Source organism: Hyperoodon ampullatus (assembly GCF_949752795.1).
Source record: "Hyperoodon ampullatus genome assembly, chromosome: 11".
NCBI classification, from domain to species: domain Eukaryota; kingdom Metazoa; phylum Chordata; class Mammalia; order Artiodactyla; family Ziphiidae; genus Hyperoodon; species Hyperoodon ampullatus.
In genome coordinates this window covers 82,620,586-82,642,709 of record NC_136924.1, presented here as the reverse complement: position 1 = coordinate 82,642,709, position 22,124 = coordinate 82,620,586, and the positions used below count along the sequence as shown (strand labels likewise).

At 40.9% G+C, this 22,124-nt stretch overlaps 1 protein-coding gene across 11 annotated transcripts in view; it reads right to left on the bottom strand.

The window, feature by feature from the left end:
• The window catches only part of BCAT1 (branched chain amino acid transaminase 1), a gene marked incomplete at both ends in the record, with an annotated part of 63,838 nt that extends 42,768 nt beyond the window's left edge, over positions 1-21,070 (bottom strand). For 3 of the 11 annotated variants that reach the window (XM_079714630.1, XM_079714624.1, XM_079714623.1), the window contains 2 exons: positions 8,249-8,449; positions 19,669-19,737. In XM_079714630.1, the coding sequence (XP_079570756.1) occupies positions 8,249-8,359 (111 nt within the window). Of the gene's footprint in view, positions 1-8,248; positions 8,450-19,668; positions 19,741-20,155; positions 20,219-20,539; positions 20,576-20,827 lie in introns of those variants that run through there. The other 8 variants (XM_079714627.1, XM_079714632.1, XM_079714631.1 and 5 more) reach the window with 6 other exon arrangements.
• Positions 21,071-22,124: the final 1,054 nt, after the last annotated feature.

Genomic DNA, 22,124 nt, shown 5'->3' with positions numbered 1-22,124 from the left:
GAGCTGGTTCAGTCTCCCAAATCTCAGAAACCAAGCAGCTCAAGACTATACTATGTTAGGGCCATGCCACCTTCTCAGGGAGCCGCTGCAGACAAACATGGGCAGGGACATGAAAAGACTTTGAATTTAGTGCATATTGACAAATACAGAGAAAAGAGGAAAATCAATCATTTTAAAGGGAATTTTTTTTCTGTGAATACCTATATAAGAAAAGAATCTAAAACAGGATGAATGTATGTATATGTGTAACTGAATCACTTTGTTGTACATCTGAAACTAACATAACACTGTAAATCAACTACACTGCAATAAAATTAAATTTTTTTTTAAAAAAAGGGAAATTTTTACCACAGGTTCTCTAAGTAATTGATAGAGCAAATAGGCTAAAACATGGTAAAGATATGGACAATTTGAACAAGAACAACAAACTAACCTAATGGACACACAGAGCCCTGCGCACACCACCTGTAGAAGGCATGTTCTTTTCACATGTTTTCTGACCTTAAGATAAGCTAGGTATCAAAACCAAAAATATAACCCCAAGATATCCACATTTTGGAGAAGAAGAAACCCATTACTTAATATTAAGTGTGAGTCAAAGAAGAAAAATGATGGAAATTAGAAAATATGTTGAACTGAATGAGAATGAAAAGGAGGGCCTTTACATGCTTACAGCCTTAAAGCTTACATGAGAAAAGAAATATAAATCCTGGAGCACAATTAAAAAGCAAAAAATGAGATGTTTTGTTGAAGTGCAAATATATGGGTAATTTTTTAAATGTAGTAGGACTAAAGCTTTAGTTAAAAGATATGGTTGTCAGATTAACTCAGCTGATAACATCTGAAACCCAAAAAAGCACAGAGAGCAATATATCATACAAATACTTTAAAAAATAAAGCTGGTGAGGCTATATTGCTAAATATAAAACAAAATAGACTTTCAGGCAAGCAGCTTTACTGGAGATAAAGAAGGTAACTTCGTAGAGTTCAATTTACTTCCCTGTTTAAAAATTATACACATTTGATATAGGCTCAAATTTATGCAAAGATTGTATGATAATCTCAATAGAAAAATACAGATGCAAAATACACAAAGGATAACACAGCCTAACTAAGCTGGATTTATCCCAGTAATAGAAGTTGGGTTTAACATTAGAAAATACAGTAAGGAGATTCATTATATTAAGAGTTCATGTGGAAAAAACTATATGATCATCTCATTGTAATAAATGCATCTGATAAAATTGAGCATTCGTTGATGATTTTTAAAAAAGTTTCCTGGATAACTAAGAAAAAAAGGAATCTTCCTTATGTGAGAAATAAACTTGTAGCAAACGTTATACTTAAAATGGTAAAATTTATTTTAATTGAACTATAGTTGATTTACAATGTTGTGTTAGTTTCAGGTGTACAACAAAGTGATTCAGTTATTTTTATATATATATATATATATATATATATACACACACACACACATTATATATTTTCTCAGATTCTTTTCCATTATAGATTATTACAAGATATTGAATAGAGTTCCCTGTGCTATATAGTAGGTCCTTGTTGTTTATCTATTAAAATGGTAAAATTTAAAGCTTACATTCAGATTGAGAACATTACACATTGCCTGCTGTGACTACTTTAATTCAATATTGTACTACCAATATAATAATAATAAAATAAAAAGCATAAAGTTAGGAGAAGAAAAAAATAAAACTGTCATAGATCATGCAACACAGATAAGATTAAACATAGAAAATACACAAAAACTGATATAATCTTTTGAAATTATCTGTTTAGGCAAGGTAATCAGATACAAAATTATATTCCCATGTAACAGCAGCAATTAGAAAATAAAAACACTATTTACGGTAGAATTAAAAGGAATACTTAAGTGTGGAAAATCTAACATAAGTGAAAGACCCATAAGGAAACTATAAAACTTTACCAAGTCATTAAAGACATAACTAAATATAGAAAGCAATCCGCCACTCATAGATTGAAAGATTCAATATTATAAAGACTCTCTCCAAATTGATTTATATATTTAATGCAATCCAAATGAAAATCATGTCAGAGCATTTATTTTTCTTGTAACAAACTGAATGACAAAAGTTGACTGACATGATAAACTGAATCTAAAAGTAATATGGAAAGGCAAATGACCAAGAAATATCCAAGGCACTCTTGAAGAAATAGAAGGATTTGTCCTAGCAGACATCCAGACTCATTATAATGATTTGGAGATAAAGACAGTGTGGCATTTGTCCAGATAGACAAGCAAAATGCTGAAACAGAATAGAGATCCAGATAGACAAGACAATGGAATGCAAGTGGAGATCAAGAAGCAGACCCATGCATATATGTTAAGATGTGACATAATGTATCAGGAGGAAAAGAACAGTCTTTTTAATGGTGCTGGGACAATTGGGTATCTGCAGGGGAAAAAAAAAATTGGACTCCTACTTCATACAAAAATCAACTTCTGAAACTAAAGCCCTAACTGTGAAAGACAAAATCAATAATATAGGTAGATGTCTTCATAATCTAGGAATAGAAAAAGAGTCTTTAAGCAAGACACAAAAGGACCAAACATAAAGCAAAGATTGATAAATTCAACTTTTTAAAATTTAAATGTATTTCTTGTCATCAAAAAATTCTGGGGACTTCCCTGTTGGCGCGGTGGTTGGGAGTCCGCCTGCCAATGCGGGGGACACGGGTTTGTGCCCAGGTCTGGGAGGATCCCGCATGCCACGGAGCAGCTGGGTCCATGGGCCATGGCCGCTGAGCCTGCGCATCCGGAGCCTGTGCTCCGCAACGGGAGAGGCCACAACAGTGAGAGGCCCGCGTACCGCAAAAAAAAAAAAAAAAAAAACAACTCTGGAGAGAATAAAAAGCGTGTTGAAAAAGATACTTAAAACACATATAACTGATAAAGGACCCATATCTAAAATATATAAAGTACTTCTACAGATCAAAAAGAAAGGGAACACAATAGTGAGCAAAAGATGGAAACAAGCAGGGACTTCAAATAAAGAGATATCCATTGAAATAAACATCACAATAATATGCCATTGCATTAAACTGGCTAAAAATTTAAAATCAGGTTATACTAAGAGTTGGCAAGGTTGATGAGTCATGGTTGAATGTGGTTGCTAATTCATGGCTGGTGGGTATAAAAACTGGTAAAATCACTATGGAAAATAGTTACCCTTTTTGTGTAAAAATGAAGTTAACATCCAATACCAGCAGCATATTCCTAGACCCTTAAGGAGCATTTCTCAAATTTTTTGGTATCAGGATGTCTTTACACTCTTAAAAATTATAAAGGTCCCAAAGAGCTTTTATTTATAAGGTAATTCTATCAATATTTACCATTATCAGTAGTGAGAAATTTTAAATTTATTTATTTATTAACAATAAACTATGACATGTTAAAATATTTTCATTAAAATTATCTATATTTTCCAAGAGAATTAATGTTAAGTATGGCATTGTTTTAAATTATTGCAAATCTTTAATATTTGGCTTAACGAAAGACAACTGGATTCTCATATCTGCTTTTGCATTCAATCTCTTGCAATGTTGTTTTGGTTGAAGTACACAAAGAAAACCCAGTCTCATATAGATATGTGGTTGAGAAAAGAAGTATTTTTGATAACCTTTTCAGATAATTATGGATATTCTTCTCTGATACTCCTCCAAAACTTGACAAGTGGCAGTCCCTTAAAGGTTAGTTACACTGTGGAATCAAACCCCATCAATGAGGTTTTCATACTGTTAATTTCTTAAAATTCAATGGTCTGTCAGTCAGAGTTCAACTGAGAAGAAAGAGAACCAGTAGAAATACATACAACAGGGACTTCCCTGGTGGCACAGTGGTTAAGAATCCACCTGCCAACGCAGGGGACACAGGTTCGATCCCTGGTCTGGGAAGATCCCACGTGCCGCGGAGCAACTAAGCCCGTGCACCACAACTACTGAGCCTGCGCTCTAGAGCCCGTGAGCCACAACTACTAAGTCCGTGTGTAACAACTACTGAAGCCTGCGCTCCCAGAGCCCATGCTCCGCAACAAGAAGCCATTAGAGAAAGCCCACGCGCAGCAACGCCAAGACCCAACGCAGCCAAAAATAAATACATACATTTATTTTTAAAAAATGAAAAAAGAAATATGCATAACACTTCCAGAAATATTAGAAGGAACTGCCCAACGCATTTGTGGAGGCTGGCTAAGTAAAGTCCAAAATCTGTAGGACAGGCTGTGAGAAGGAGAAGATCACAAGCAGGCTGGACCCAGGAAGTGTGTGGGCTGCAGCCCATCTGCAAGTGAGTCAGGAAGGAGGGACAGCGGAAGAGACTGAGTGCATGTGTAGGCCTAGCTGCTGCATGGAAGTCCTGAGGTCAGGCTCACCCAGAATAATCTCCCTTGTGATCCACTTCAAATCAACTAATTAGGGACTTTAACCCCATCTGCAAAATTCCTTCAAACAGCACCTAAATTAGTGTGTGACTGAATAACTAGAAGAAGGCGTGTGTACGCAACAAAACCGCCACTGCCTTCCTATGTCCTTCAGTGTTCACAGAGAATGTCCTTGTAGTCCATCCCCAGCAGATGAAAAATGTTATTCCGGGGACTGTGGTTCAGAATAAGCAAATTAACACATCAAAAAGTCATCATAATCTATCTTGCACTTTCAATAAATCTTTACTTTTCTTTTCATTTTAAAATGTGCTTCAGTTTTGTTTTTGTTTTTTGAATCTTTTAATTTTTTGGCCGTGCTGTGAGGCATGCGGATCTCAGTTCTCCGACCAGGGATCGAATCGAACCCACACACCCTGCAGTGGAAGCACGGAGTCTTAACCACTGGACCGCCAGGGAAGCCCCGCATTTTGAATAAATCTTTACTCATACATAAATTTGAAATATCATGTAACACTCATTTGGAAAAACGTTGGGTTCCCTGAGTTACACAGATCTTCCAAAGGGTAACTCCTTTTAATATCACCACCAATATCACAGAAAATAAAACCTCTTTTATAGCAGAAAGGGTCAAGCTCACAGTGGTGGAAACAAGTTTTCCAAAATTCCGATTTTTCACTTGAGAGCTAGAATTTTGTCACAGGCAACAGAGTCCACTGTTTTGTTTGAAGTGACAGACTCATTTCGTTCATTTTCAAAAAAACATCTGCCAGCTTCCCTGGTGGTGCAGTGGTTAAGAATCCGCCTGCCAATGCAGCGTACACGGGTTTGATATCTGCTCCGGGAAGATCCCGCATGCCACGGAGCAACTAAGCCTGTGCACCACAACTACTGAGCCTGCACTCTAGAGCCCGCGAGCCATAACTACTGAAGCCCACGTGCCACAACTACTGAAGCCCGCACGCCTAGAGCCAGTACTCTGCAACGAGAGAAGCCACCGCAATGAGAAGGCCGGGCACCGCACGAAGGGTAGCCCCCGCTCACGGCAAAATAGACAAAAAAGCCCAAGTGCAGCAGCGAAGACCCAACACAGCCAATAAATAAATAAATAAATAAAGAGGAAAAAAAGCTCTATTTAAAAAAAAAAAAGAAAAAAAAATCTGCCACGCACCTGAGTTTGAGTAACTTTTCTTTGTTCTTTCAAATAAAAGTGGTAGAAGATGGAAAAACCAACCAGTTCAGCTCACTATGCAAAAACAATCATACAATTCCTTTCCCTTGAGACAACTTTAGCACTTCAGTATGACATTAGAGGTTTATGTGAAATTGCGGTTTTCTCACACAGAATATTAAAATGTTGACTCGAGTCAAGATTTAATAAAATTAATTGTTATTATGCTTCATCAAGAACATTCCTAGGTAAAACTGACGTTCTTTTTATACTGTAATGCATGCCAGTAAACAATATAATGACTAACAGAGGTTGGGTGGCAGAGTGTTACCTAGTACAAATGTCAACACAAGAAAAATAATACCTTGGTATTATTGTGAAGAGTTTTAACCTTGGCGATCTCTTGAAAGGGGAGCCCAGGGGTCTGTGGACCACACTCTGAGAACTGCTGACTTAAAGAAACATGGGGAGCCCAGGGGTCTGTGGACCACACTTTGAGAACTGCTGACTTAAAGAAACACGTATACAAGCACACCAGCATACTATGTACAAGAATGTTCACAGAAAAGGAAACCACACAAGTGCATGTCAACAATAGACTGAATATATTCACATAACGGAATACTATTGCTACAAGGAGCATATGATGTGGTACCTATCACTCTTTGACCCAGATAACCTGGGCCTCTGCCCTGAGCCTCACACTTTAGAGGGCCTCTCACCCCTGTCTTTCTCCAGCTGTGACCCCCTTGGAGCAAGTAGTTGGCTGAATCCTTTTTCTAGACAGACTCCAAGTACTCAGTTCCCTAGAATTCCCTACCCAAATGGCCCTGATCCTATTTTCAGGGCCTCAGTGGGCCTCCTTGGTTTCATCCTCTTAAGAACAGACAGGACTACTAGGAGGTCCACATCTAAGTCCAAGGGATGGCCAAGGGTCATCTGTTTGCAGGTGGTGTGGGCATCTACGTGTGTGTGCGACACCCCCTGTGGTACAGGATGGAGCCAGGATAGAAAGAGATAGAGGGTGGACTTCGGGGTGCCTCTGCTTGTAGATTTGTCCCAGGAACCACAGATATTAGGGTTGGTCCTGGATGCTTAGAGCTCACATAACACTGAGCTCCAATAGGCTCACGGGCGCGCGCGCACACACACGCACACTATAATTCCACTTATGCAAAGTTCAGAAAGAAGCAAAACCGTAGTGTTAGAGATACATACAATCCAAAAAGAAAAGCAAAGAAAAGTTACCACAAAAGTAAGAATAACGAGTGCCAGAAGATACAGGGTTTATGATGTGGAAGGGACACGAGAAGGCTTCTGGGATGCTCAAAGGGTCTAGGTTTATTTCCTTACTCGGGTGGGGTAGCTACGTGGGCACTCATTTATAAGTATTCATTAAATAGTACATGTTGTCCATTTTTTCAAATTACGTTTTAGCTCACTAAATATTTATCTCAACCTGAAAAATGAAGTAACTGTTATAAAATTGCATTTTCTTTCATCCAGGTTCCCTACTCACACTTCACATGTCTCTCCTTCACTCTTTGAAATCTTCACATATTTATCAAAAAATACTTTTGAAATCAACGAAACCACATGTAATTGTAGCTCTAAAAATAAAATCAGTAGGATTCTAAAATCAATAGGGCTGATGAGTGGAGGAGAAAGATGTCCAAGGAGATTATTTGTACGTTCACTTTTGGATTAAAATAATATGACCACAGTCAGGCTTTGAGCCCAGGAAGTTTGACTCCGGAACCTGAATAATTAACCATACGCTTTTTCACTTAAAACAATTAAATGAAATGACCCGTATAAGATACCTAGGTACAGGGCATATTGCAGGATCTCAATAAACAAATGTAGTTATTTTATCATTATCATTCTGAATATTTACTATCACCACCTTTTAGTCTCCTAGTAAGTAGGCCACTGCTTCATTTCTATACCCCAATATTCTAGGAAAGACATTCAACACATTAAAAAAGAGTAGAATATACTGGGGTCAAGGGAATGGGGAGTGTATTGTGTATTTGGCTAAGTGTGTATCCTGAGAAGGACCAGAAAAGCACCCTCTAACTATTTAATATTTTATACTTATAATTATCCCACTCGTGCCTGAAGAATGACATTTAATTATATGTCCCTTAACATGCCTAACTACAAGTTATTGCTGTCAGAAAACCATGCAGTTAGCATTAAAATCTAAATATAATATTGTACTCAATGACCCTTTCTCAATCATTAGAAGATCTAAGAGAGGTGATTTAGTGAAATATTAACAGTACAGGCTTTTTGGTTGCTAATTTTCTTGTCAACTGTCATTCCCATTTGCTCTAAGTAAGTTTTTAAATAATATTATAAGCCAATGTTACAAGTTCATGTGCACATTATATGCACATTATATTTTCATTTCTGTATACCCTACAGCATGCTTACCACCTACATGATTTTTTAATTGAGATTTTTAAAAATTCAAGATTAACTGAAAATTTAGTTCTTAAGACTTACCCTCGATACAACTGTTTACAGGCCATTTATGATTGCCTCTAGTTAATATGGTAAAGCCCTGCTGCCCTAAAGCTATTTGAGCGGGGGAGCTATTAGTAACCCCAGTGAAGACCAAGTATGTCGCCATCATTAATTCCCAAGTACTTACTTCCACTGCATAGTGGAAAGCCGACGAACCTGGATGCAATGACAGGTTTTGAAGAGGCTTGATGTGTGGTTTCTCCCATCCAAACTCCAAGGACCACTCCACTGTTAACATGTGATCCGTAAAAACCGTTCCAAAAACCAGAGTATTGGGGTCTGGTTTTTCCTTTAAAACGGTGGCTGGTGTGATTATTAGATCTTTAGCCTGGGGAAGAAAATCAGCACCATTAAAGAAAAGTAACAACATCCACCCGCTAGATGAGACAGGAGGTAAAAAGACAGATACAATTTAAGTCACTGGCTGTTAGAAAGTGAAATCATTTGACTTTTAAATGTTGGCAACTAACGCAGAAACTTAACAACACTGTGTGAGAGAAGCAGATCATGCCTGCATCCAGAATTTGGACTGTTGTTTAAAATCTCTGCAATGTAGGGAATTCCCTGGCGGTCCAGTGGTTAGGTCAGGGAGCTAAGATCCAGAAGCCACAGGGCACAGCAAAAAAAAAAAAAAAAAAAAAATCTCTGCAATGTATACTGCCAAACAAATATCAGAACCAAAATTCAGTGGCATTTAGAAACAGGGACAAAAGAGTAGATGGAGTTAAATGTCGCTAAAAGAACATATCTCTTCTTCACTCCCACCATAGAACCCATGTGGATCATTCGAGAAAGAAGAGGGGTCTTAGAATGAAAACAGCAACACTCACAATGACTTGTTAAACTAAAAAGAATGTCATTAAGAACTGAAGCTCTTGGGATGGTTATACTCCAGCTCCCCCAAAGAATTCTTGGCAGAAGCCTTCCAAAACCCTCCGGGTGCATCGTAGGGGACAGGCAGCAAGCAGAGTGAAGCAAATGTTTTCCTCGTTGAAAACAGAAGTAGAGATTGAACACTAAGATATAAATCCTCTATTCTGTATTGAGGAAACAGTGAACAAAGGACCCCTTATTCAAAGAAAGATAAATAAGAGTAATAGGAAACAACTTCACACAGCCCCATTTCACCAGCTCTCCACAGCCGGTCTGCCTATTACAAATGGCCAACACGTAAGCATCCGGATCATAGACAATAGCATCACTAACTTTACAATAGCGGTAGAAGGCTGACAAAAACCACAGGGGAAGGAGCTTTTAGACCACTTAAAAACAAAATTAACCAAGGACAAGTTCAAGCTGTTAATAGGTTCTAAGGAAGATCAGACTCCACTTCTTTCTATACACAAAAGTAGTCATTTCCCCCCAAAATCAAATACAGAATTTCACTTCGTATCACCAGCTCTGATCATTATTTTTTCAAATAATCTAATTACTTCTGATTAATTCACTGCTTTATAGCTGCTTTAGTCATTTGATATATTATGAATGATACTCAGTTATTTTTAGAAAAACATTTAGGCTAAAAATGTTATTTATTTATTTTTTGTTTAACTTTTTATTTTATCTTGGAGTATAGCCGATTAACAATGTTGTGGTAGTTTCAGGTGCACAGTAGAGGAACTCAGCCATACATATGCATGTATCCGTTCTCCCCCAAACTCCCCTCCCATTCAGGCTGCCAAATAACATTAAAATGTTATTTATTTCAAAACAACCAGAAAGGTCACATTACAATGAAGTATAAGGCATTAAGGACCACATATTACTGTAATTTTCAGGCCAGTCTAGTAACGCTACTTTGGAATATGCCAGTAAAATGCAAAATTTGGGGGAAAAATTTCTTCTATCGGTATTTAATCCAAGTAAGTTAACCTACAACTCTTTACTAAGTGCAAGAAAATAAATTTATTCCAGCTAAATTGTTTTGATCTTTGAATTCCATTTCTCTCCCCTTATCCTCTAGACTAGGTAGGATGTTGGGCAAATTTCACCTGATTTCACCTAATGGTCCATTAGCTGTGACAGAAACCTGATGACCCTCAAGCCAAAAATATTTATCTGGCCCATTCAAAAAGCTTGCCAAGGGCTTTCCTGGTGGCGCAGTGGTTGCGAGTCCGCCTGCCAATGCAAGGGACACGGGTTCGTGCCCCGGTCCAGGGAGATCCCACGTGCTGCTGAGCTTGCGCGTCCGGAGCCTGTGCTCCACAACGGGAGAGGCCACAACAGTGAGAGGCCCGCGTACAAAAAAAAAAAAAAAAAAAAAAAAAAAGCTTGCCAATCTTTCTAGACTGTTTAGATAAGAACTCTGGCTTATTTGCAGTTAAATCTCCAGCCCTAGCACAGTGCCCGGCACACACAGCAGTAAAGTTTTCTTAAATGCTGAAAATAACTTTGGTTGATTGCAGATGCACTCCGTAATGAATGACAGACTCATTCACAGAAGATGGCCAGGATTTAAAGTGAGTGAAATTCTAACATAAACTTTTTATTACATGAATGGTTTCACAGTATTCTTCCACAAGGAAGTACTTGTGCTTTTGCTTTAGTTAGCTTTTTTGAAAAAGTGGCTGGGGGGATCCTGGGCTAAGAAAAATCTGGAACTATATCAATATAGCAAGACAAACTTAATGCAAAATTTTACCTATTAACACTATTAATAAAAGTTTCTTAATAACGGGAGAGTAGTAAGATACAAAACAAAAGCAGAAAGATGAAAGTAGGTGAAAAGGTAGCAGAGAGAGTAGAAGGGGTGAGTTTTTTATCCCTGAATTCTGGATACATCTGAAATATTGCAAAGGCAACAGACCTTACCTTTTTTTTTTTTCCCAATGACAAAACCAATAATTTGCATGGTTCTTCAAAAGTAAGATAAAGTTCAACCTCCCATCTGCTATTTCTTTCTCTTTTTTTTTTTTTGTGGCCATACCCCACAGCTTGCGGGATCTTGGTTCCCCAACCAGGGTTCAAACCCAGGCCCCGGGAATAAAAGTGTGGAGTCCTAACTGGACCACCAGGGAATTCCTCCACCTGCTATTTCTAATATTAGCTAAACAATTCTATCATTACCAAAGAAGACATACAGATGGCCAACAAATACATGAAATGATGCTCAACATCACTAATCATTAGAGAAATGCAAATCAAAACCACAATGACGCAAATCAAAACCACAAAAATGCAAGTCAAAACTACAATGGGTTATCACCTCACACCAGTCAGAATGGCCATCATCAAAAAATCTATAAACAATAAATGCTGGAGAGGGTGTGGAGAAAAGGGAACCGTCTTGCACTGTTAGTGGGAATGTAAATTGATACCGCCACTATGGAGAACAGTATGGAGGTTCCTTCAAAAACTAAAAATAGAACTACCATATGACCCAGCAATCCCACTATTGGGCATATACCCTGAGAAAACCATAATTCAAAAAAAGTCATGTACCACAATGTTCATTGCAGCTCTATTTACAATAGCCAGGACATGGAAGCAACCTAAGTGTCCATCAACAGATGAATGGATAAAGAGGATGTGGCACATATATACAATGGAATATTACTCAGCCATAAAAAGAAACAAAATTGAGTTATTTGTAGTGAGGTGGATGGACCTAGAATCTGTCAGAGTGAAGTAAGTCAGAAAGAGAAAAACAAATACCGTATGCTAATGCATATATATGGAATTTAAAAAAGCAGTACTGATGAACCTAGTGACAGGGCAGGAATAAAGACGCAGACATAGAGAACGGACTTGAGGGCACAGGGAGTGGGGAAGGGGAAGTTGGGATGAAGTGGAAGAGTCGCGTTGACATATATACACTACCGAACGTAAAATGGATGGCTAGTGGGAAGTAGCTGCACAGCACAAGGAGATCATCTTGGTGCTTTGTGACCACCTAGGGGGGTGGGATAGGGAGGGTGGAAGGGAGACGAAAAAGGGAGGGGATATGGGGATATATGTATACACATAGCTGATTCACTTTGTTGTACAGCAGAAACTAACACAAGATTGTAAAGCATTTATACTCCAATAAAGATGTGGAAAAAACAAACAATTCTATCATTAGCTAATCAACAAGAAGCAAACCACACAGGGTCCATCTACCTTTCAGGATTTCTAGGCTTTCCAGTAACCCTACCTGCCATGAAACCAATAGGCAATGGAATATATACAACTTTATTCCAACAACAATCTGCATAGAATATTTTAAAAACAAGACTATGCATTTGCCTCATATCAAACTGTAGGGTGATTCTTTTCATTTTTTCCTTCCCTCACCCTTCTTCCTTCCTCACTTGCTTTATTATCCTTAGTATTTTGCCTTTTTATTCACTCAGTGAACACTGCACCAGCACAGTGGCTCAGGCACTGCACTAAACAAGCACAGCAGATACCAAGATGCAAGGGCTCAGCCTTCCTTCTCAGGCACACTTGCCGCCAGCCAAAGACAGGTGGTAGCCTCTGTGAACAAGTGTTATTCATTCATTCTGTTACCAAGGTTGTTGCCCCAGAATCATACCCCTTCCCCTCCCTTGAATAGAAACCAATAGAAACTCATCTAAGTTTCAGGACGAAGCTGAAAGAAAAAAACAAAAACTGATTAGAACCAAGTAGGCCCAAGATGGAGGAAGATGAGACTTCCACTAGACCTTGGGCCTCATTATACGCTGTAATACGTTAGCTAAATGCCACCCTCACAAGCACCATGACAGCTGACGATTGCCATGACAACAACCGGAAAAGCACGTACAAGGACTGAAAAGGAGAGCTGCATCAGTTCTGGGTTCAAATCACACCCCTGTTCTCATATAACTCATGAATATTCCTCCCACTCTTTCCAATTCCCTCCCTTTTACCTTGACCCTCCTATACAACCAGCCCAACTTGGGTTGAGAAGTTGATTAATGAACTAGGTTCCCACTTCTCCATTCTTTAACCACTGAATAAAGCTTCTGCTGCTCCAGTCTCACCATTGGTTTTGTTATTGGCTGCACAATCTGATTGGAAAAAGAACCTCCCTGGGGGAAACTGGGGTCTTGGCCCAGGCTAGGACCCTGGCACAGGTCTGGTTGATCAATTCAGCAACATATTAACAATTTTTTTTAACCTAACAGTTTTTGAGCTACTATGTACCTGTATTGCTATAGGCACAAAGAAACTCAGGGGAGTCCTCTTCTCTTAGCGAGGGGTAAAAACAGTATAAAGAAATAAATGGATAAATAGATGTCAGGAGGTGATTAGTGCTATGAAGAAAATGAAAGCAGCTTGAAAGGATAGAGTGGGAAAGAGAAGGATTATTTTAGATAGAAGCGTTAGGGAAGGCCTCCCTGATGAGGTGACATTTGAGCAGAAACTTGAATGAAGAGGGTAGGTCATTTAGATACCTAGGGGCAGTCTTTCAGGCAGAGGGAGCAAGTGCAAAGGCCCTGAGGTGGGAACACACTTGGCATGTACAGGAAACAGCAAAGAGCCAGTATGGTGGGGATGCAGGAAAGGGAGGGGCTGAGAGAACCACTTACTCCATTGTATACTGACCGACATTCCAATTCTCCATGAGCTCTGGCTCTGTGTAACCAAGATTGTACGTCATCTTCTTTCTTCCCCTGGGACCTGTACCACAGACACTGCTGGCAGTTAAGGTAAACCCAGTTTCTCTCTCCATTCCAGGTAATTTGAAGGATAATACTACAGCCAGGCTACCATGCTTTAATTTCTTGCTGTTTTTATTAAGTATGGAAGAGCAAAGTTGGAGGAAGGAGGAGAGTTTAAATGGTGGAAAAATAAGAGAATCTGGGTAATGTTGAGCTTTTTCCTTGAGCCTCTACACTTCCCCCCTTGGCATCTTTGTTCTCGACCCTGGCCAAACATTGGATTCAACCATGGAGGTTTTTAAAAAACATTAAACTGGACCCCATTCCAGAATCCCAGAAGGATGGAGCAGGGGGGTGCTTGTTTGTTTAAGTTTACCCAAGTGGATTCCAACTGTGCAGTCAGGGCTGAGAACCACACCACACCATCTCCCCTGAAGATTTCATCAACTTGAACAGCAATGGTTCCCAACATTGGCTGCTGAGTTGATTTAGCTGGGAGGATTTTTTTTTTAAAATAAAAATATCAATGCCCATGCCCTACCTAAGATCAGCGCAAAAGAAACTCAGGAGTGGGGCTCCACATCAGTTTTGGTTTCAAGCTCTCCAAGAGATGCCAACGCACAAGAAAGGCTGAGAACCAGTGACAGAGGTTCAAATCTCACAGATTTGTGAATGCTTACCAAAAGCCACTTACTCTCTTGCAATCATATGAACTTGGTAATCTCAAACTGAACATGTCTAAAATGGAACACATAATATTTCCTTCAAAACTGGGTCCCTATTTCTGATATTCATATTACTTTCTACTTTTGACTTCTTCTTTTTTTTTTTTTTTTTTGCGGTATGCAGGCCTCTCATTGTTGTGGCCTCTCCCGTTGTGGAGCACAGGCTCCGGACGTGCAGGCTCAGCGGCCACGGCTCACGGGCCTAGCTGCTCCGCGGCATGTGTGATCTTCCTGGACCAGGGCACGAACCCATGTCCCCTGCATCGGCAGGCAGACTCTCAACCACTGCGCCACCAGGGAAGCCCAGACTTAATAAGCCCAGACTTAATAAGGAATCCTTAATTTATTCAAAAAATTCTACTGTAAGAAGTAAAGAAAAATGAAAAGTAAAAATCTCCATCTTTTACCTGGCAACTACATATCCACTTCCCAGAGATGACCTCTGCTAGCATATTCATTGTGTATTTTTCCTCTATTTTCTTTGCATGTTCATTACTTTTGAGCTTATCATTCTCACAACATTCTTCCAACCCTGCTTCCCATATCGATCACTGAATTAAGACACTTTTACTTTCAAGTATCACATGTTTAATCATTACCTTCAAAAGTCCATGAACAGGGCTTCCCTGGTGGCGCAGTGGTTGGGAGTCTGCCTGCCGATGCAGGGGACACGGGTTCGTGCCCCGGTCTGGGAAGTTCCCACATGCCGCGGAGCGGCTGGGCCCGTGAGCCATGGCCATTGAGCCTGCGCGTCCGGAGCCTGTGCTCCGCAATGGGAGAGGCCACAACAGTGAGAGGCCCGCGTACCGCAAAAAAAAAAAAAAAAAAAAAAAAAAAAAGTCCATGAACAGCTAAATGGCTACAGACTCAAGTCCAAATATTTTAACCCCAAAATCAAGGATCCCAAGCAAGGCACTAACTTCCTTTTACAATTCTACCTCTCACTAATGTTATGCATAAACCTTTTATCATTTACCAATCAATGCATTCAGCTGCAAGTAAATAAAAACCAAACAGGAGCTGGTTTTCTCATAACAAGTCTGGAGGAGCCAGGACTGCCAGTACCCCTTAATGTCAAGGTTCTGTGATTTTCTTGGCCGTCTCCTCTGGGTCAAAAGAAGGCTGCTACAGCTCTAGCTGTAGCTTCAGTGTTAATGATCTAATCAAAGTCCAAAGAAAGGGGAGGAAAAGGACAATACCAGACAAATCTGTTCCCTTTGATGGCAAAAGCAAAAATTTCCCAGAAATTCCCTATGCCTTATTGGTTAGAAATGTGTCATAGTGATCTCTCTAGCTAGAAGGGAGGCTGGGAAGGCAGGTTTGTCATCCAGGGCCGGTTGGAGAACTGCAAACAAAATCAGAGTTCTGTAAACAAGGAACGTGTCTGGGGCTGTATTTGCGGTACACATTAGCCTAGTGCCTGAACACTTACATATTCTTGTCTAACATGGGAAGAGACAGAAAGACTAAAACTTGGCTACAGATGTTTTCCCACCCTCACCTCTTTTTCTCCATTATTTCTTCCACTTGTAAAGCAGAACATGAGGTGCCTCCAGTTTATCCCAACTCCCTCCTTTCTTCCTCCAGCAGTAAATGTTGAAACTAGTACCCTCACCCAGCCCAGCAGTCTGGGGTATCCTCAGCTTTCCAACTGCCTAACACTTGCCTTACCTATTGCTCATGCAACCCCTCCAGATAGACAGCTCACTCTCCAAAATGCTTGATTTCCTCTATAAAATCCTTTAGATTGATTTAAACAATTGGGAATGGGAGTCATTTCTCTTTATCATTTTGGCCTAACTCTCATTTAGCACAGTATCATAGCAAATATGTCCGATTAATTCTGTTCTAAACTTCACTAAACCTGGATTTATCTTCAGGGTTTTGGATATCTCAACATAACAGACTGTGTAAAAACAAAACTGAAAACAAAAACTTGTACTACTATAATTCATAAAACACCTTTTTGTTGTTGTTGTTATTCCAAACCCTTAGACAGCCAACTTGAAAAATGATCAAGGCCTAGTATATATTTTTTTACTTTTCTGAATCCTCTCTTTAAAATACCTCTAAGACCACCCATAGTGGGTAGGACCCTCTTGCCCTGAGATCAGGTTAGTTAATGGCAAAGCCTTTTTTATTTTTTTTGCTCAACTTAGTTTTTATGCTCAACTTAGTGCTATTGTAATAGTAACTTGTTAATACTAGTTAAGTTTCTAGAAATCGAATATAAGTGATTATATTACTAGGTATTAGTTCCATTTCAGTAAACTACGACATCCTCTTGTAAGACATGTAATTTCTTAATGATGTGAATTGCGACCCTCTAATTTTCTGATTTGTTCATGAGGATTGCCCCTACATGCAGCTTTTCAAAGTAACGCACTATTAGGTGGCTTCAGAATTTCATTAAGAACTCCAATTTTTGGGACTTCCCTGGAGGCGCAGTGGTTAAGAATCTGCCTGTCAATGCAGGGTACATGGGTTCGGCCCTGGTCCGGGAAGATCCCACATGCCACGGAGCAACTAAGCCCGTGAGCCACAATTACTGAGTCTGCGCTCTAGATATGAGAGCAGACTGATAAACTCAACTACTGAAGCCCACGTGCCTAGAGCCCATGTTCCACAAAAAGAGAAGCCACCGCAACGAGAAGCCCGCACACTGCAACGAAGAGTAGCTCCCGCTCGCCGCAACTAGAGAAAGCCCGTGTGCAGCAATGAAGACCCACCGCAGCCTAAATAAATAAATAAATATATATTTTTTAAGTATTAAAAAAATGAAAAAAAAACAACTTCAATTTTCCTTCATTTGACAAAAATTCCTGCAATTCTGGAAACTAAAAATAACAGCTTTTAACCTGAGTGCATAAAGAAATGACCTAAGAATACTAAATCTGAACAATTAGGTGATACAGTTGAATGAAATTCAAAAGTAAACAAATATGCATTGAAGGTGCGTGACTGTTTTTAGTAGATATGAAGTGCAGTTCCAAGGGGAAAGAGTACTGGTGTAAAAGAAACAAATTTCATAAAAAATTTTCATCAGTGTTCTTTAAAAACCATTTTCTTTTTCTATATTTCCTTTCTAAAGATGGATAAAAATAACAGTACTTGTAAAATGATACTTTATCCTGCATCATTAATCTGTCTCTTTCTGATGCTCCAATGGTCTCTGATGACTTCAAAGTCAGGATACCATATACTTGTGGAAGAATTTGGAAGGCCACAAAGACTGGATTGTGAAATGGCAAGAAATATTGACAAAAACAGGGCATACTAAAAACAACAACTTCTTGACTCAAAATGTGTGGTTGGGGAACCATTTGGTCTGAGATGGGGAAGCCACAGCAGGCTATTGCAACTGGATTGAGAGCACCTGAGGGCTGTATTAGCCGGCATTCAGGCAACATCCAACATGGCATCAGTACTTCTCTGAACTGGCACTTAAACATTCAAAGGCTATCTCTGCATTACAACTGTATCAGATGTTGCATAACTTTGTTCTAAAACAAGTGCGTTTGTCTTGCTCTATTTGGAAAGCCATGGGTGCTACATTATCATTTACAGACACTTTCTAAAAATCTAAGGAGGTACGAATAGGAGTAAATTAGGGCTTTTGGAGCGGCACATTCTGTGGAAACAGGGGGTCTGGGAAGAAACAGACAGCTGACCTTGAAACAAAGACAACCCTGGAGTCCACAGAAAGATTCTGAAGGATTTCCCAGTAATAAGGCATCTCATTACTGGACTCTTGGAAAACGGTTTCCTCACGTTAAAATGACTGTATCAAAATGGGGGAAGAGATGCAATGTGAAAACTACCCATGAGAGACCCAAAAGGCAATTTAAAAGTTATAAATGGAGTTGATCAAAAGGGAGATAGAATATGTCCAAAGCCAACACGATCCTGTAAAACCCGCCATTTTTCTCCCCCAAATTATCAATTTCATTTTTCGTTTACCTCATCACATTTGCACTGTGAATACAACCACCATTACCATTCACGTTTTGATATGCAAATACCTGAGTATAGACTATCAATACACCCCTCCTTAACTGAAATCTAAATTAACAAAGAGAAGATTACTTACATGATGAATTAACTCTTCACTTTGCAAACAATTCTTCTATGTATAAAAGTATAAAGGCCTTTGGGGAAATTTTTAATTTATCTATAACCTTTGAGGAATTTACTATATAAGATGACCCTCAGAGATTATGAAGTAGAATTCCCTTTTTGACTCATTCATTCTTTCAAAGACCCACATCTCAACATCTAAGTCCCTCAAATATATTAGGAGCTTAGTCTTCATAGACTAGCAGAGTAGACTGACTGTTGGGTTATAGAGGACATTAAAGGACAAGGAACAAATTCACAAACTTATGACTATATCCTATTATATTTTGGTTTTTAAAAAGTCCTGAGAGCAGAGATCTTCTATTAAATTTATCTTTGGATTTCCAATGCCTAGCACAGTCCCTGGCACATAGTAAGAGCAGGGTATGTGTGAAATGGATGAGTCAAGTTTCACTCCCTCTCTGAACCCTGCCAGGATGTGAGATCATTAGGACACTCTGTGCTATGGATGACAATTGACAGTGACTGAAACAGGCAGCAGAAGAGCAGAAGGGAGGCAAAAAAAAAAAAAAAAGCAAAAATCTCCGTGGTCTGGGGGGTCGGGAGTAGGTGGAGATAATGAATTATAGAGAAAATGATAATACACCTTACATTTATGATTTTTAAAGTACTTTACAAGATTCTTTCTCTTTTGCTCCTCACTATTCCTCTGTGATGTATGAGATTATTTAATATATAAATTCCATAATTCAGAGAGAAAAGAAGGAAATACAGCCATTTTTCCCCTTTTAGTGTAAAATGTTAGCTGCTGCTTAAACACAAAATACATGAGTTTAACTTTTCCCACAAAGAGGGTGAAGGGTTAAAAGTATTATATAATCATATAAACCTCTAGGTGAAATTCATGAACTGGTTACTTTCCAAGAAACCTTTTATGATTCATGAAATGAAATAAACAATTAACTGCCAGGTAATTTTAGACACATCTGTACTGCACTGCTCTCCACTTTTCCCCCGGAAGAGTGGAATTTAAAATGCATGGCAGCTTATCTAAATTACTGTATAAACCCGTACAGTGAAAACTGCCCCAATCTCAACAAGAAATGGCTGTATTCAATTGAACTGCTGTTTCTCTTAGCCTCTGGCAAATAACTTACCTTAAAAGTCTCCACCACCTCTTTTGATCCTCCTTCTCCGGTACATTCCGCGGAGCATCCATTATTGCAGTCCTTAAAAGAAGAATTAAATCCATTAAGTCAAACTAGGTGGGTACCTGGGGTCTGGGGTAATCAATATCACTCACCATCACACCCTTTGCTCCGCTCCGGTCCGGTCCCCAAGCAAACAGGAAAAGGAGGATCAAACACCCAGGCACGAGCCCCAAAGGAGAGCGTCCTGCGGGGGTGCCCTTCTCTTTCTGCCCTGCCGGAGGTCGCGGCTGTTTTTGTCCTCCACCGCCGGCTTCGGGCAGACTGGTTAAATTCCAGGTTCGCCCTACAGAGCCAGGGTTCACCAGCAAAGAACAAGAAGGTAATTGTCTCCCCCTTTTATCCGAGAAAATAGTCTAGACTAGGGCTTTAAGCCATTTATAGAAAAACCTCCTGGGCGCGCTCAGCCTCGTGGTCTTGTCGATCACGGGCGCACAATAGCAAGCCTAGAAAAAGGATGGGAACCAGCATGAACCATTTTCTCTACGGGCAGGGTCCTCCGATGCAGGCTCAAGGACACTAAACCCCACACGTGAAAGACAAAACCGCATGGAATTAGGGGGTACATTTTAAACGTACTTAAGGACACAATGGAAACAGGTCGAACTGGAAACGGTGAAGACCTTAAAAAAAAAAAAAGCCTAATCTGGTACATCACTAGGGGAAAGAGGAAGAAAGGGAATCCAAAGAGGCAGAAGGCTGCGGTCAAAATATTTTGGGGTGGCGAAGGCACGCAGGATGAGGCTGTCAGTTCTGGCAGCCCAGAAATTCCGCTTCCCCCCACCAACCCCTCCTCCACCAAAGCGGCTTCCATGGCGACCCTCACGCTCCCCGTGGCTGTCCGCGCCGCGCACCGGAGCGGGTCCGCGGCGGGACTTTAGACCTGTCTGGCGGGGGCTTCTCCGAGGAATTCCCAGGCTGGGACTCGAGATTTCGGGCAGGGCTGGGGAAAGAGGAGACGCCCGGATGGAGACAGCATGGTGGTGCAAGGCGAAGCAGGACGGTGCGGGAAACAGCAGCAGCGCGCCCGGCCGGGCCCGTGGGCTTCCGGGACCCGGGGTCCAATCCGCCCCACCCCTACGCCCGCGAACGCCCGGGGTCGGGGTACCTGGCGGGCGAGGGCGAGGGCGGCGGCGGCGGCGGCGGCGGCGGCGGCGGGGGGCGGGCTGGCCATGGGGCGGCTCCGGGAGCGCGCGGCTGCGGAGAACTGCGGCGGCACGCAGCGCCCGGCTGGACGCGAAAGCGGGCGGCGCGGCCAAGCTCCAGCGCAAGGACCGCGCGGAGCCGGCCGCCAACACCCGGAGCCCCAGGCCAGGGCCAGGCGCAGGGAACAGCGCAGCGCCTCCAGCATCCCTGGGGGAGAAACCTTCAACTGTGTGGTCACTGTGGTCCTTCGGTCGGGAAACCCCAAGCCGTAGTCCCAGCCTCCAGGGCACGAGAGTGCAGGAGCGCCTTTCTGGCTGCGGGCACTCAGCAAGCATCCCTATTTACCAAACAACGCCTGGGTGGGCCTGGAAACGCCTCTCCGCCCAAGGGAAGGCAACCTCGGGGAAATCAATTTACATTAGGGCAGATTTTCCTTCGACCAGCCCACAATAATAAACTGCCACAAGAGGCAGTTTCTGCTTCCCTCCCGCTTCCTGCCCCGAGAGTTTGCAGCCGGGAATGGCAGTGGTGCCTGGCTTCTTGTCTGCCACCAACCTCCACGCGCAAACTGAAGGAGAAGAACGTGAATCCGGGTTTTAGATTTCTTTCCGCCACCTACCCAAGTCGGATTTGTAACTTGGGGTGTTACGGGGCTACTAGGTTCACATCCCCTAAGAGATGTTTCTGCCCAAAGACCTTGATGCCACTTAGACCCACCTACCCACCCAACCCATTCATCGCTTTCAGGCAAAGTAGACCACGAGTTCCCAACCAAGCAGCTTTGACAATTTTTTGAGGTAGGCCTGTGATGGCAACATTTAGAAAGAGGGAAAAGGAAGACTGTAATGGCTGTTGTCTGCTGTGTGCTCCTGAAGCCAGGTCAACCGAAATTATGAGCCTTTCTGGGCTTTTAAATTAATAGGAAGTGGTGACTTGTGCTGATTTGATCTTAGGAAGGGGAGAGAGCAGTTTATTTTGGGTAAAAGCGGTTAAATCCAGTCTGCTTTTAGAATTGATTTCATACAGCCCTAAAGACAATACAGCTCTAATCTTATTGCTCAGAAAACTGCATTCACTTCTCCCTTCCTCTCTCTCTTTCATACTAGGCATAGAAAAGCCTCTTATGCTGGGGTGGAGCCCTGACAGGTCACATGTCACTGAAAACCAGAGTCCTTTTTAAAGAAATGTAAAATTGAATTGAACAAGTAAAGAAGATATACAGTTTAAGTATACTCTAGGGCTGCCAGTTTTTGACTCCT